The following is a 17,035-nucleotide window of genomic DNA, read 5'->3' as shown; positions in this document are numbered from 1 at the left end:
GACTACTCTGTAAGTAAGCCATACCTACATTCCTATTTGTTAATTGAAATAAGGACTAAATTATTACTATTGCGTTTTGGTAATTTTGAAGCTAATCACCTTCAATTTCATGTAGGTTATTTGTTCTTAAATGAAATCTTCTAGGCCAGGAAACTTTTTTCTCCTGTGTCCCTTGAAAGTCTTAATGATTAGAATGATGAAATAAAGAAATTATAATCTGCTGGATAGATTTTGTTTCAGATCTGCACTCTTACGTACCATTTGCACAAAACCACGTTAAGAGGAAGGTTATATACTATTTAAATATATCTATCATGTATTATACTCCTTGCTCAGAAAAGGTCTTTATTCTCTGCCCCAATGGCGTATTCTTTCTTCTGAGTCCATGGAAGCACCCTAGAATTTAAACAAGTATTCTTTTCAGAACCACTTGCCCTTCTTGTCTCCCAGTGAGCGGCCTCCTGCGCCCTCCGCCTTGCCTCCCTCGCCCAAGGCTTGGAGATGGAGGCCATTTCAGACCCAGGTCTGTCTTAGTTCCTTGTCTCAGTGTGTAAAACTGGAAAAAGAAACGTATGCATCTGAGAATCAGCATTTTGACTGTAATCACATCTGCCCTTGCGTAATTAATCAAATAGAGTTTCATTTGTTGCCATTTTGTCATTATAAAACTTTAATTTCTGTTTGGCTGAAAATATCCCTGATGAGTATGTGACAGGGTTGTGAACTCTTTGTATAAAAGCCTCTTTATAAATAAGATTTCTTAAGGCTGTAATGATTTTGTTATCTGGGAGAGGGAGTGTGGGAAGAAATGTAAAATACAGAGCAGAGGGCATGTGGCGAAGGCAAAGTTACAAAGTTCAAGGAAGCATGGTTACAAAACTCCTTTCTTTGGATTGCTCACATTATCCTGAAGCCGGCTTTTTAGAGAAGAAAACTCGTAGTAAAGGTGAGTCCAATTTTGGATCAAGCTCACCTATAGCATATATATTTTCTGAATCATTGTCAACATACTGACCAAGTGATCCTTACCCCACCTAAGTGTGCCAAAATCTCTTTAATGACGGCCCACAATTCCAAGCAGCATGATCTTTGAGACAGAGGAGATTTTCACCCACAGTCATGTGATGATAGATTTTAGACTGTAGACAAGGAAGCATGTGGCCTTGAGGAGGTGTCTCCAGACCTACTGCCTTGTATTCAAAAGCTGAGTAACCACTGCTATGAAATTGATTCCCCCCCCCCAAAAAAAGACAGTTAAGCAAAGAACATGTCATAGTAAATGTTCCATTTACTTTTCTTAAGCCGTCTCTTTGGTCCAGTTAGTGAAGGGGTGTGAAGGTGTCATTTCTTTCATAGAAGACTCATAGGGAATTCCAAGAAACAAAGACTTTCCAAGAAACATTATCATGCCAAAAAGCCCCTATTCCCACACTATGCTATTTCATAAACACTGAGTGTGTCTTTTGTTTCTTGTATTCTTTTAATCCCTAGGAAGTGTCAGAGAAAGATAATGTCACAGGAGAAAGAAAGTAGTTCATGTGTAATGTGTATAAAATACTCCAATTGTATGTAATGTTTGAATTTTTGTCCTCCAAACATCTACGTGTAACCTTGTTTTCTAAGCATGCAATGAAGAGCTTTATATTTTGAACAGATTCTCATGCATTGTTTTTAACATGTGGCTATTTAGGGAGAAGACCTTGTTTTCCATCTATCACAGATTATTGGTCCTTTATCCTGTGCTCAGTTCCCTCCTAGCTAAGCAGAGTTAGAGCTGTGGGGAGTGGAGAAGGGAAAGGACGTTTAAGTGCCTATTCCGGGAGTCAGGAAATCAAGTTCAACTTTCTGGACAGTATTCTGAAAATAAAGAAAATAACCCCATTACATGATTTTGACCACAGATTGGAGTTGGGTTTTGACTTTGTTGACCACCTTCACTTAGAAACATGAAGCTTCCCAAAGTCATTAATCCTATTGGGTGTGTTCCTTCTTTGCTTTAGCTGTTAGATTATAAGCTACCATTGATTACTTTTCTAGCTTCACATGGCCAGTGATGGTGAAGGCAGAGAGCGATGGAAAAATGTGTGTCCTCCTTTCCATCTTCTTAAATGAAAGGAGAGCACAGCTCCCAGGAGTCAGGGTGCACTCACCCTCCAGGTTACATCGTGCGTGGACATACCTAAGCACATTTTTCCAGTTTCTTTCAAACTTAGAGGAAAAAATGCCATGCTTCCTTCATCCTAGTATCCCTTTCTAATAACTGCCTCCCTCTTCCTTTCCAACCAGTATTCTTGAGAAGAGTGATCTGCCCTCTACAACTCCCCCCTCATCTCCTGTTCTGGCTTTGATTCACTAGAATCTGGCTTCTGCTCCCCTCACTTGACTCAAGCTTCGTTTGCTAAGATCCCCAGTGATCTGCTAACTATCACATATCTTCCAGACCTTTCCTAACTTCCTGACGTCCTTCCATCTTTACACTGTCGTTCTCCTGCCATCCTCCCCACCCTTGGCTTCTTTGACACCATTTGGACATGCTTCTGCTCTGGGAGCGGTAAGATGCTGCCACTTGTGTCTCTCCTTCTTTGCCTCCTCTTCTGCCCATCCCTTAGAGGCTCAACCTTCTTCGTTTCTCATCTGAGGTCTCAATGCCACCATGACTTCAGATTCTATCCATCAGTAGAACATCAAGCTCAAAATCAGTATTTTCAAAACTGAACTCCTTGGTTTCTCCCAAGCCCTGTCCATCCTTCTGTATCTGTCTGATAAATGGCACCAGTATTGGTCTCGTCATCCAAGCCCCCAACCAGAGGATCGCTCTGGTGGTTTTGTCATGCCTCTGTACCTATTGTGCACTCATAATTCCTTCTTCCTCAAGACTCTCAGTAAAATTCCCTATGAATTTGTTCTTCTCCTGCCACCTTGAATGAATTTGTGGTGCCCTTGCTAAGCCTTGCTTGTACTTCTATTATTATACTGTCAATTCTCCATTATGTGTTTGTCTCCCTCCCTCACAACTAATTCCATGAGTTACTCATCTTTGTATACTCAACACTAGCTCAGTGAGCTTGTGATAGGTGCTTAGCATATATTTGAACAAATAAATAGCAAAATGGAATTATCATGTAGTATGTAGGGAAAGGGAAAGGGATAGCCATGTTCTTCAGACTTTTAAGGACAGTGGAAGTATGGTGCCTATGATCCTGGCTGGCTGTTAGCCCCCAGGACAGACACTTTACAGCTTACTTCAAACCGCCACTATTAGATTATTTCAGTGTGTTAGAGGGCAGTTGCTTGAATATGCCTCCCTAAGAATATGCCTCGTAGACTAAAAAAAAGTGACAATTCTAGAAAGAGCAGAACTCGCCACTTCCGCCTTTCAATAAATTAGCTTTATATTTGGCCCTGGATTAGCAATCTACTGAATACTGAAGATAGTTGTTTTAATCCTAAGTATCTTATATTTGATAAGAATTGAAACACTGAGCATTTAGAAGAGGGAAAGACTTTGTTGTGAAGGAGCAAGGATGAGAGAATTGTGTTGAAAGTGTAACTGCTAGAAAGAAAAGCTGTAGACCAGAGAACTGCTCGTGTAGCAAGGCTCTGGGTAGGGATAGAGTCAGCTCTCCCTGCTGCCACCTGAGTCCATGTTGTGCTCATTGTCATAAACCATAGATGCCAAGTGCTTCTCTGTGAACACCCAAGCTACTCATAACCGGAAATTACTTACCAGCAGGCAAAGGTCACCCATAACCTGTGATGGGTGGTAACACCTGCCTCAAAACAGAATGCCCGCCCCTCACTTAGTGCCAGTGTTGGAGGTTTATTCCTCGTAATCCAGGTCCCTTTCCCTCCTTATGCTGCCAGTTGAAGTTCAGTCTTAAATGCTGCCTTGGAAAGGAAGAGAAGGGCTCTCGTCCACCAGGCACAATGTATTCTATTTTATCCTCATTTTAGAATAGTAGTTACCTGGTTGCTAATAATGAGAGCCACGACATTTCCCAATTTAGAAATACCATCATTGTCATTTTCAATCTGATACTATGTCAAATGTGACGATGGTGGAGTTGATGGTGGTCCTATGTGCCAGATCTGCTGGCACCTGTTTTCCCTAGATTGGCACTAATAGGAGGACACAAAAAAATTAACATCCAGCCCAAATGACCTTTCAATAACAATTTCCACATAAAAATATAAAAGGCATTCTGATGGTATTGGCTTAAAAATGAAACTGCCTTTTTCTTGTATTTTTTGTGACATCTGTTAACTTCTACCTGGCATTCTGTGTGACATATTTGTGCCAGAGGTGACAGATCCCCACACTCTGCCATCCACAGGGCAGTAATAACAATGATGACAGTCCTTACCAGTTTTACTTTCAGGCTAATTGAATGTACATGAAAAGTAAGTAAATATAAACAGCATGTTAGTACAGTTCAGAAGCAGTGACCAGTTCTGGTGGCTGTTTATGATGGTCCCAGAGCAGCATGTAACGTTGGGGGCTGGGCCTTAGGGCTTGGCATTTAGGTGGGATAGCAGTGAGAACTGAAGCAGAGAGAAGGACAGGAAAGCACAAGGCGTGTTTAGGTGACACTGAATCCACCACACTGCGTGAACTTGTGTGTTCATATAGAGGAGGCGTGGGAGAAATAACTAGAAAGATGGAATAGTTTCTTCCAGCTAGAAAGACTACAGAGGGCCTCAGTGGAAAGCAGGAGAGGCTGGACTTTAGCCAGTAATCAGAGGAGGCCACGGGAGATGGGAAGTAACATGATGAAAGCCACATGCTGAGACTTTTAGAAGGAATGTGTTGAAAATGTATCACTTAACAGTGAAATTGAATATGAGGGGAAACTGGAAATAGGGTGATTGGCCATCCAGTCTTGTAAATTGCCTTTTATTGTCAGATAAAATTCATTTCAAGCACAGCTACATTCTTCTTGGATAAAAATGTCCCATGTTGAATCAAATCAAGAGGCGAAGAAAAGTGGAATGATGACTGTTACAAGGGTGTAAGAGATAGGAAGTCAGATGGCACAGTAAACCCTCACTATTTGTTACTTCCGAATCCCCAAATGTATACGTTCCACCAAAGCATATAATTTTCCCATAAAGTGCAGTGAAATATGACTTCATTTGAGGAACCACATCTGCAGCCACAAGTTGACAGTAACACGTGGAGATGTGTAGCAGGGTCAGCTGTGCCCGCCCACTGAGGGCCGCCCTCGAGCACCTGCCTGGTGTAGCACAAGCCACTCATTTGTGCCTCGAAAAAATTACAGCTGAACTCTTGTCATGGACAGGGTCCCTTTAAAGTCATTTTTTGTCTTGTTTTTAAACTACTTTTTCTCCAAAACAAGCTTCAAATAAGCCTAGTTCTTTCCCTTTGAATTCACATGATTATACCCAAACTACCCTCTCATCACAATGGAAGGAAATCTCTCTTGGCCCTATGTTCATATCTCTTTGCTGACCACATCCCATCTCCCAAGAGTAAGATCACACACACATACACACTTGCACACATGCATACACACTCTCTCGTGCATGCATTGGTTCTTTAACTTTTTTCAGGAATCATGTGGCCACCCAGAAAGCTTTCTATATCTCAAATGCTGGGGAGTTCAGTTGTAAATGCTCCCAGTTAGCCACGGCTCACCTCACAGGCCCTGTGACCTACAAATGCTTCTTCTCACTACTCCCCCCGCCATGTGGGAGACCTATTGGAAAGCTCATTGGAACGGCCCAGTTATGGAAGGAAGTGGCAGAACCACCTCTAAATGACCTTGAGTGCCTGGGGTTGGTTATAAAAACAGGAAAAGAAGACTTCCAACAGGTCAAATTCAACTACAAGTGGCTTCTCTTCTGGGTTCTAAGACCCAGGTCAGCTGATTACTTGAAATTAAAATGCGTGTTATAATTGACATCTAGGTAAGCAGCCCCTAATAAAATGTCATATTTAATGACTAATATCAAAATTTAGAAAATTCTAAGTCAAATTCAATATTAACCATGTTTTCCTCTTGTTCCTTTCTAACCCAATGTTGAGAAGTGACTAAGTGTTTATTTTGAAAATTAAGAAGTGAACTGACAGACTCCTTATCTTCTCACATTTTCCATGAATTCCTATTACTATAAACATAAACAGAATCAAGCACATGTATAATAAAGTTATATCCATCCACCCTAGATTCTAGACGTTCCCTGAGAAAGGAAAGAAACACAATTGGCTACTGTACAATTCACTAAGATAGAAGGAAGATGACACAATATATTGGTTACTTATTCTGTAACCAGTATATACCCCCAAAGGCTAGGAAGTGGGTGACCCTACCAGAGCTTCAATGTCTATAGTTAGTTCTCAGCTTTTTAAGAAAAAAAGACCCCAAAGTGGTCAAGAGTCCTCCTGGGCCAGCTGGACGATCCTCTCTCTTCCTTGTCCAAACCTCATTTCCTCCCAGATTTTCTTTCTGCAGTCATCCACCACCTTTTTAAGAAGTCAAAAGAGGAAAGCCTGCAGCTGTTGGAGAGGAAAATCGGCTGCTCTGAATATTTTGTTTTAGCCTCAAGAGCTTCTCCAGGTGAAACACTGCATCCAGTGGGTCCCAATAACCAGGGCTGTGGGTCCTCCCCATGGGAGCAATGATCCCCAGCCCCAGGAAGTAACGCAAGGGGTGAGACTTTTTAAATTGCTTCCATTTCACTTAGAATTGAGGTTTGCTAGGTCACCCTTGGTCACGTGACTTTTCTTACTGACTAGCTTTCTCTGGCGTGTGAATCAGGGCTAGGAAGCCAGTTAGAGGCCTGGAGTTCAGTGTAGGTGGTAGAAGACACAACGTAACATGAACCCATTTCATTTGGTCTTAAGCAAACTCAATACTAAAGCTAATGGATGCTTGCTGTTTCATTGTCTTTATTCCCCCAGAGCTGCTAGGACAGGAAGGAGTGGAAGGCAAAGGTGGAAAAATTGGTGGGGACGTGGCCTAAAATCAGGCGAGGGCAAATTTGACAAAGTCAGAATTGGTTCTTTTTTACCTATGTAGCAGAACCAAGGAGAAACTGCCCCCTGCTGCCTGACACAGAGAAGTACATAAAAATATGTCTGCTTCATTAAAACCAATTGTATTCTGATGCTCACAGTGAATGGAAAACAAACTGGGGTGATGGCAGGCAGACTCAAGGAAGCTGCAATGTCACAGGTCACCTAGCTCCTCTCCAATGTGAAGGTGAAGGGAGGATGAGAGAAGTAGAGGCAACTCTTACAAAAAGTACTCTTTTTTTGGATTAGGGCTGCTGCCTCATTACTCCATCTGCAGCCTTGTTTTCTCAGGGTATGGTCCGTGGTCCAGAAGCATCAGTATCACTTGAGAGCTTGTCTCAGGTGATACTGAGACAGAATCTGCATTTCAACAAGATCCCCAGGCGATTCATGTGCACATTTACATGTGAGAGGCCCTGAATATAACTCAGAAGGAGCTTTAACACTGGAGAAGGTCCACCCTTCCTTAAGGTTTGGATCAAATTGAACTCAATTTGAGCAGTAAAGAAACAACTCAATAGGAGAGTTTAATCCTCTTATGTGATCGCCCTTATTTTCTTAATACTCCTGTTTTATACATCCTCACATATCACTAGCTCTTTAACTTGCTGTATTTCACATTACTTGCTGTATTTCAGCAGCAACTGGCATTTGCCAAGCAGTTTCTTTCAAAATAAGTCTATCCCAGCAAGTAGGCAACATTTGTCGTTTTTATCTCTGGCATCCTCTGTGTTTCCCATCACTCTTGTCTGCTCCAGTCTTCTCTCTCCCTTCCTTACATCCCTGCTGTTACCGTTTTAAGAGTAGCGACTTGACCCCACAGAATCCAGCTGGCCCCCCGTGGCATTGTCAGTCTGTTGCTAACCCAGAGTGTTCTTTTCTGCGCCAGGTCAGGGAAGAATGCCGGCTCCTGAACGCCCCACCTGTTCCGCCCCGAAGCGCAAAGCCTTTGTCCACAAGTCCCTCCATCCCTCCTCGCACAGTCAAGCCAGCGCGGCAGCAGACTCGCTCTCCCAGCCCCACCTTGTCCTACTATTCTTCAGGGCTGCACGACATGTAAGTCTTAACGCCAGGGCCCCCTTCAACACAATTCCTCTCATCAGCCAGGTCACGGTTTCTTGAGGACAGTTTCAGAGTAGCCGTAACCTAGGCAGGTGGTGGGAGAGGAAGTGTTCTTTTTCAACATTAAAAAGAAAAATTTACTGGAAGAGCACGATGGGGCCCTGTTGGTGTTGAGCTAGGACGGAAGAGCCAGTGACCTGGGAAGACACAGAATCTGTGAGAAATTCAGTGATAAGGGCTAGCATCTAGTTCTTTCCGCTTTGACTTCAACGCAAGCAGACAGCACCTTCAACTAGGACCTGGAATTGAAAGGGTCCTATTGGCTCTCTATCTGCATTTCCACCCAGGACAGGAATCCCTCTTGACCGTCACTGTCAGGTAGCCATCACCTCTGTCTGGATTCTTTCAGTGCTGGGAGCCGTTCTCTTGCAGTGCGGCTCATTCTGTCATTGGCAAACGCCAGTAACTTTTTTTTGAAATCTTTCATTGTATCAAGTTGAAATCTATCTCCATGTAACTTTCAACTATTTCTTATGTCTAGAAAAACCAATCTAGGTCCACCCTGCTTCTCTTTATCAGCCTGTGAAAAATGTGAAGTCAGCTATGATCTAAGTCTCTTCTCCAAAAGAGACAGCCTCGGTTCCATCAGCTGTTTCCCCTGACATCACTGGTCCCTCGTCAGCCTGGTCACCCACCCCTGAGCACACTCTGGTTTCACTGTCACTCTTAAAATAAGGCCCCAGAGCTGAAGTGCTACTCCACGTGTCATCTTTATAGTTGAAAATAGCTCTTCTTTGTAGGTATTTTTTTGTCCTCTGGACATTTAAATCCTTATGTAATGTTATTCAATTGTACAGAAACCAAGGCAAGCGTAAGCATTTTATTTGAAGCATTTCTTCCTACCTCAGACTGTTGAATGGAAATAGAGTCACAGATGGTGATGAGGTGGTCACGTCACTGTAGCACAAGGATGGCAGCATGAGGCACCCATTTACTGCTCTCTCACTCCTCCGCTGCCTGCTGCAGACATCACTAATCAATCACAACACCTGTTGATGATAAGCCCAAACATGGCTTATGAATTTTTCTCATCATAAAGATCCAGGCACGCACTAACAATGATTTTCTTCGTAGTTAAAAAAAAAAAAATTATATATTTGCCATCGCCACTGTAGTATTTTAAATCATTATGTTCATATCCGTAATTACCAATGTATTTTAGTCATTTAAAGACTCTTTTTTAAAAAAAAAACTAACGAGCTTAGCAGGTACTTTATTGACTCCATAATAAGAAATATTTTTTTTCCTCAATTTTTCCTACATTTTTCTACTCAGAAGTAACATCTATGGGATAAGGAAAGGCCTGGGGTTTGGCTTTTATTGTTTTACTAATCTCCCTTCCTGTGTTTGCTTTTAAGCAGCGTTACTAAAAGTGACACAAGTCCTTCTGAAAGTGCTCCTGTTTCCTGCTATCCGTGTAACCGAGTGAAGACTGATTCTGTGGACCTGAAGTCCCCGTTCGGAAGTCCTTCTGCTGAAGCTCTCTCCTCCAGGCTCTCATGGCCTAACCATTATTCGGGAGTGTCGGAGAGCCAGACCAGGAGTGACTTCCTGCTGGACCCAAGCAGGAGTTTCAGTTATCCCAGACAAAAGACGCCAGGCACACCAAAGAGAAACTGCCCAGCACCGTTTGATGTTGATGGCTGTGAGCTCTCAGCCAGCCCGCCTGGCTCAGTCACTGCAGAATTCAGTAGCAGCGTCTCTGGTTGTCCCAAGTCAGCCAGCTACTCTCTGGAGAGCACGGATGAGAAAACTCTTGCAGCTGGCACAACAAAGCAGAGTGTCTCGTGCCCTGCCTTACCCCCCAGGGCCCCAAAACTAGTGGAAGAGAAAGCGACCTCCGAACCTTCTCCTTTGCCTCTGAAAATCGATGGTGCTGAGGAAGACCCCAAGGCTGGGTCACCAGACCTCTCTGAGGACCAGTACTTTGTTAAAAAGGGCATGCAGGACATCTTCTCCGTCTCCTACCCTTTCTCGTCTCCGCTCCACCTCCAGCTGGCCCCCAGGTCCTGCGGCGATGGCTCCCCATGGCAGCCCCCTGCCGACCTGTCGGGACTCTCTATAGAAGAAGTGTCCAAGTCGTTACGGTTTATTGGTTTGTCTGAAGATGTCATATCGTTCTTTGTTACTGAAAAGATTGATGGGAATTTGCTTGTTCAACTAACAGAAGAAATCCTGTCAGAGGATTTCAAATTGAGCAAACTGCAGGTGAAGAAAATCATGCAATTCATTAATGGCTGGAGGCCCAAAATATAACCAAATGACCCCAGCTAGTATTGAACAAAACTGATACATGTGTGTGCTAGAAGGGGTGGGCTGGGACACAAGTTCATGTTTTTTTTGCACTAAAATCCTTCTCTGTAAATAGGGATAAGAGAAACTCTTACTATGCAGATTACGTTTTTGAATGGTGAACAGGCTATTTTGTACATGAATAAAAATGCTGTACAGAACACTTACAGGTGTGCCTTGTACGTCCCTCAACACTCAACAGCTGCTAAAAGACAAAAGGCATGTTCAGAGAAATACTTCTTATCCAAGTAGGTGTATGTGAGAAGGTATGATATTTATTACAAAATAGCCAAAGCTGAAAGACATAAGAATCTTAAAAAAAACAAAAAAAATACTTTGAACAACAGTTCCCTCCTTTGGCGGGAATCGACTTTAGACAATTAACTCTCTTCTGTGCTCTGTTGTTTGGATTGCTTAATGCTAATTGTTTTACTCTTGTGCCTGAAAATGTTAGTGATATGAAATGACACTTTAATGTTATATGCTTGGTGGGGATCTTTTCATCGAAAGGCGTTTTCCAAAAGTCGTGTAGATAGAGCATATAAGACATCCTTAGAAATAATACAAATCACGACCACAATAATTTATCTATAACTGCTGCTAATTTTATTAAGCAGAGAAAAAAAACAATATATACATATATGTGTATATATGTGTATACACAATATAAATGTATATGTTTTAAACATCATTATGAGTCTGATATTTTAGATAACATCTGTTCACTAGCAAATATCCATTGAGGTTTGGGGCCTGACTCTCCTAGGAATAGTGGACAGAATGATTCCAAAGATTCTCAGAACCCTGTCACTCAAGGCTCAGTCTTATTAGGCTTCATCCCTGAAAACTTGGAACAAATCAATAGAGAGTCTGTATTGAAGAATTAAATTTGATTTTAAGCCCATTGTGGGGCTGGATTTTGCATATAATACTCCCGTGCTGATGTCTGGGGAAATGACAATTTCTGTCAAATGATAATTCTCTTGTTTGAGGGTCTTATTTTCCTGGCGTCTGACAGTGAGCGCTCTGAAGGGCATTTCTGAGAGTGTGTTCGGTGTTCTCAACGTGCTTTGTGCTTTAGGAGAGCTTGGAAATCAGACATACCATCTCTGTTATTATATGTGCTACATCTGTTGAGTAATTCTTACAAGTATCAATAAGTGTGCTTGTTTAGTTCATAAATCTCTTCTTTCCTCTCTTCCAAAGAAAGATTATTACCATATTTTTATTCCAAGAATTCCGGGACATTATTCTGACAATTTTTGCCAAATGTGATTAAATAATCCAAAATATAATGACCTCATCATCATTATTGAAGGAATATAAATCTTAGAAAAGTTTTAGTTCTCTAAGCAAGCCATCGTATCTGTAGCCGTGCCTCCCGCCGGAGTCTGATTCTAGATGTACAGACAGGCTGTGACAGAGGTTAGCCACCCAGATGTCAGCATGACTTGCAGGATTGGCTTATATTTTATTATCTGCTCTTCCTGCTCACCAAAATAAACAAACAAATGTAAAGACAAGACCCACCAGTCTAGTTTTGCAGACCTGTCCAATGTGGGTTTATTTCTTGGCATTAAAAAGATATTTTTAATCTATCTCATGGTTTAGAGTTGAGGTGAATTGATACCTCTTCTCATTTTCCATCTTAAATCTCCTTTAAAAAAAAAAAAAACCAGCGTTTTTCCCCATAACACGTCTCCCAAAATGTAAATACTATACTCGAGGTAACAAGTACCCCATAAAGAGAGTACCCTGTAAAACTTGTCAAACTGGAGCACCTCTTCCAAAGTAACTGACAAATCTATGTAGAAGTTTCCAGTACTGCACTCACATGACATGAGACCCCTCAATTACTTGCATGTTTAGAAAACATCCTTCTGTGTGTGGGGCAACTCCCTTAGTAAAGTTAACCTCTCAGAACTTTCCTTTAAAATAAAAACAGGATGCAATTGAAAAGCTGCAGGTTTTCCTTGGCAAACCCTTGCAGAATCTGTTTTAAAACACTTAGCCGTTAGACACAGTTCTCAAATTCAGGAGAGAGGAACAGGGTGGGTTTGGGTCTACTATGAAGGTTGCCCCACATAAACAACTGACTCCTTTTATCTTTTTCCTTTTCTTTTTGTTTTTCCTTTTGCAAAATCTCTACACAAAATAGTTTCTGGTTTTTGTCTTGGCATATTTGTCCTGAGTTTATATTGATGCCAGTGTGGAGACTCCTTGAGGGCGGGGATTATGGCCTTTGATTCTTGTATTCAGATTCATTGAACTCCTTGTGTGAGCCGGGCACTGTGCTGGTATGAAGCGACAAAGCTGAAAAAACATGACATGGCTCCTACCCTCTTGGAACTCATAATATTTATATTTAAAATCACAGTTGTTGAGACTGCGTTATGTGTGGGTAAGAGAGACATGAAATCCTCTGGCAGTTAGATGTACAGAGAGTTAAGTGTGCCCTGTCTGTGAAGAATCTGCAGATTGAAGAAATGGCAGCCTCTATTAAAGGGGTATAAAATAAACACCACAAGACCATTAAAACTTGGAATACATTGGAGGCAGAAAGTATCTCTGACTCCCATTAGCTAGTCTCTTTAACAGATGTGGAATTTTTTTTAATTGTAATAAGTATCTTCTGGCATCTCTAAAGCCACAGATATATGTAATTGCTGTTCCTAAACTGAACACTTGTCTGTAGAGGACCTTGGCCCCCTGACTAGACAAGGCATGCATAGCCAGAGAGAATCATGAGAAGAACCGCAGAGCAGGGGTAGGAAGGAAACAGCTCTTCTCATCTGAGAACTGCGATTTTGCAGTGAAAAGCGATGTATGGAGATTCCCACAAGCAGAACTTTCACTAACCAACCAGGTCAAGACTGAGTACATCTTCTGGCAGGTTCCCTGCAGTCTGTCCAGTGACCATGGTGCTTGGGGGAAGATGTCTGTCCAAACAGGACTCTTTTTGGGGGTCCTTAAATTCATGGCTAAAATCATCATGGCCCCCATCAGAAAAGAAAATCAGCAATAAACCAAACCAAGCAGCGAAATGTAAAATGTGGACCTGACTCATGTTGAGAGAGAGAACTCAAACGCTCACAGATCAATTCCTTCTCAGAATCTTATACACGCCTGCAAATTCTCTTTTTAAGGTGAGCTGCTCAACTTTATGAACTGTGAAATTTACGTTTATACTCTTTCAACCCACATAGACAGCAAGCTGCGAGCTGCCCATTCGGCTAAATTGCAGTGTTTATTCTTGTCTCATGTAGAAATAAAACAACAGTCTCATGGAAAAATGTTGTGACAGTCCATTCCAACCGTTTTCAGACATGTACATAAACACCCTCTGCTCACATTCCAGAACCACCTGCACATCATCCATACAGCTCCTCGAGAAGTTCGGGGGATGGGTGTGGATGGATAGAGAGGGTCCTTCATTTTCCAAACACTTTGTATAACAAGTCACTACTCATCATGCCTACAGAGTATAAGATTAACACTTTGAATAACAAACTGGAAAACAAAACAGTTCTCCAAAGAACCTGGTGAACTGTTCAAAGAAAATTCCAACTTCAGTCCACCAGAAGAGTTAAATCTGTTGGACACACAAGACTTTCAGAAACTATGTCCATTATATCAATTCCCACTATTTTTCTAGTAATATAAAGGCACCAGGCTGCTAGGACAAGAAGCTTAAAATGCCCAGAGTGCAAATGATGGAAAGTAGGACTTTTATAGTGTGGGGTTATGATATTGTGGAATTCTTATGGCCACTTCTTGTCAAATCACATTGTGTAGTCTTCAAAACTTGGTGTTTTAAAATTTATCTCATTGTGAAGGCCAGAAACGGGGGTAAACATGATTTCAGTTAAAACTATATATAAATATCTTCTGTAATTTTGCTGCTCTAATTTTTAGGCTATGAATTTTGTAATGAGCTTATCAGATTATGAATTTCCTTTGTTTACAATCTCATGTAGTAGGGCTCAGATAATTTCTTAGCTGTAAACCTTTTCTCCCATTTTCACGTTAAATTCCATTTAAAATATTGTTTAAGCTAAGCCTAAAAATTGAACTCAGTTAAAAATTTGGGAAGTTTTCCTTGACTTACATGGAAATGGTATATTCTTTTCAAAAAATTTTGTAACCATCTTTGCAGTTTTTTTGCTTGGAAAACCTGGATTGTTAACTACCAGTTGACAATTACATTAGTGTCCAGAGCATTATCTAACGGGCCCAATGTGTACCTCAAGATAAACATGGTATGTGACGTTTAAAAAATTCGTTGTTGATTTATATGGTTCTGAAATGTCTATAAATAAAGAAATTTTAAACGTTTCCCTTCTTGCAGTTGTTCCTCGGTGAGTCGGACCTAGTGCATAGTTTTCTAGAACCTCTCTTCTCCGCCCTCACTAAGGAGAAGGGAACTTGTCTGAAGGGCTTCTTAATGCTGCAAGCCCATTCCATATTACGAGCTTGAGGACTGGCTGTTGTACATAGAAGAAGCCGGGAACCAGGTAACCTGATGGCATTCGAAGAGAATCCAGTACCTGTGTGGACAGGAGTGAGAACAAAAGACAAATATAGATGAAGTGGTGATCTTTAAAAAAAAAAAAAAAGTTTATGTTCATATGAGGAAAAGAAAGATAATACAAATTCATATCTCTTTGGCTTATATACAGTTTAACTTATATAATAACAACTAGCATAAACAGCAGAAATGGCTGGAGGTACTAGAGAAAGTCATGAGCATCCAGCATCTGTGGCATCCATCAGAGAAGTTGGCAAAGTGGATGTTGGTTAAGGGAGCTTTTATTGTACTCCAAATAGCATGAAATAGCTTCCCAACATTTTGTGACCTAAATCTTCCTGTCTTTTTTTTTTTTTTTTTTTTTTGCTCAAACCATTTCATTGATGGAATTTGGGGGAGGATCAAGGGCTGGGAGCACAATGAGATCAGATGTACTTGGCCAGATCCCAGCCAGGATCTCCCCAGATTCACAGTCCCCAAAAAGTCTTCCTGTCTTATTTTACTAGACAAAGCATCCCTACATCGTTCATTCCTTCTTGTACTTAAGCATTCAACCCTTCTGTCCTATTTCACGGGGATAAAACTTGTGACTAAACCCATAGGTGGCCACTTACCTGGATTTCAGGAATGTGCACTGGAAGAACTTATAAGATTGATGTGGGTTGGCTAAAATGTCCAAGGATCTACCTCAAGGTCCCAGGAGTACTTACATCAGAAATACATCAAGACATTTGACTCCCCCAAATTCGATATTGCAAAGGAAATTTGAGTTTAGAAATAAGTTGGATTAGAATAAAATCCTCCAAATCCTACATATCTGAGGTTAGAAAAAGCCAAATCATTGAAAACAATGAGTAAGTGCTGGGTAAATTCTTATTTCACTGAAGCAATTTTTCCTTAAGATGCCCTCTTCTCTACTTCAGCCTCTCCTTGCTTAGCTAACTCATACACATCCTTCAGGATTCACCAAGTCTCATCCCCCCGAGTTGATTAGGTTTCACTCATCTGTGCTGACAGCATCCTGTGCATATCTCTGACCCTTTGTAAGATGTTGGGACTTACCTCTTCAGTGTTATATCTTCAAAAGTAGATGCTAGTTGAGCTTCTATTGAGTGACAGAATGAACGCCTTCACATTCCAGATGGCGACCAGTCTTTTTGTCATCAAGATCAAGACTGTAGTCTCATAACATCAAAAGGAAATAAAGTCAAACAAATGACATAAATGAAACTTGAACATCATAAAATTTCTGAGTAGACTAAAAGAGAGCAAGATAGGAACTTGTTTAGAGATCCCAGATTGAGTTTGTATCACCTGCCAACGAATAAATTTTTCTTCTTACAGTTTAATTAAGCCAGTGACTTCAATTGTTTAGTGGATATAAAACGAAGTAAAAAAGAACAGCGTGTTCCCATAGATTGACTCAAATATTGGCTCTAAAAGACACAGGCAATTGAAGGGTAGTCGATGTGGTTGCATGACCTCAGCTAGGAGTGATCTCAGGACCAGAGGCAGTGATGGGTGAAGATAGATAAACAGTTTCTGGGTGCTCACAAGCACAATGGCCCAGAGATGTTGCGAAGGGCATAGGAAATTCTATTGGTGGGCAGATCACAGAAGGTTAGAGCCAGAGGAAACCTTGGAAATGATCTGGCCCAACCTCTTAACTTTATGAGAATGAAACCATGAAGGGTAAATGACTTCCCCCAGGCCACATACGGTTTGTGACACAACCAGAGCTAGAAATAAAGTCTCCTGGTTCCCCATTTTATACTTATTCCATTACAACATTGTCTCCCAATTTCCTCGACATTTAACTTCCTAAAATAACATTTAATGGTTTTTGTTTTTGTTTTTTCCTTTTTTGTGTGTGTGAGGAAGATCAGCCCTGAGCTAACATCCATGCCAATCCTCCTCTTTTTGCTGAGGAAGACCGGCTCTGAGCTAACATCTATTGCCAATCCTCCTTTTTTTTTCCCCAACGCCCCAGTAGATAGCTGCATGTCATAGTTGCACATCCTTCTAGTTGCTGTATGTGGGACGTGGCCTCAGCATGG

At 41.3% G+C, this 17,035-nt stretch overlaps 1 protein-coding gene across 3 annotated transcripts in view; it reads left to right on the top strand.

Annotated features, from left to right (window-relative positions):
• The window catches only part of GAREM1 (GRB2 associated regulator of MAPK1 subtype 1), a 191,958-nt gene extending 177,173 nt beyond the window's left edge, over window positions 1–14,785 (top strand). For 2 of the 3 annotated variants that reach the window (XM_058556957.1, XM_058556955.1), the window contains 2 exons: window positions 7,926–8,092; window positions 9,517–14,785. In XM_058556957.1, the coding sequence (XP_058412940.1) occupies window positions 7,926–8,092; window positions 9,517–10,414 (1,065 nt within the window). In that variant the 3' untranslated portion in view covers window positions 10,415–14,785. The remainder of the gene's footprint in view (window positions 1–7,925; window positions 8,093–9,516) is intronic. The other variant, XM_058556956.1, reaches the window with a different exon arrangement.
• The last annotated feature ends 2,250 nt before the right edge of the window (window positions 14,786–17,035 follow it).

The sequence above is a fragment of the Diceros bicornis genome, chromosome 16 (genome assembly GCF_020826845.1).
Source record: "Diceros bicornis minor isolate mBicDic1 chromosome 16, mDicBic1.mat.cur, whole genome shotgun sequence".
Classification (NCBI taxonomy): domain Eukaryota; kingdom Metazoa; phylum Chordata; class Mammalia; order Perissodactyla; family Rhinocerotidae; genus Diceros; species Diceros bicornis.
This window is presented reverse-complemented; position numbering and strand designations above follow the sequence as displayed.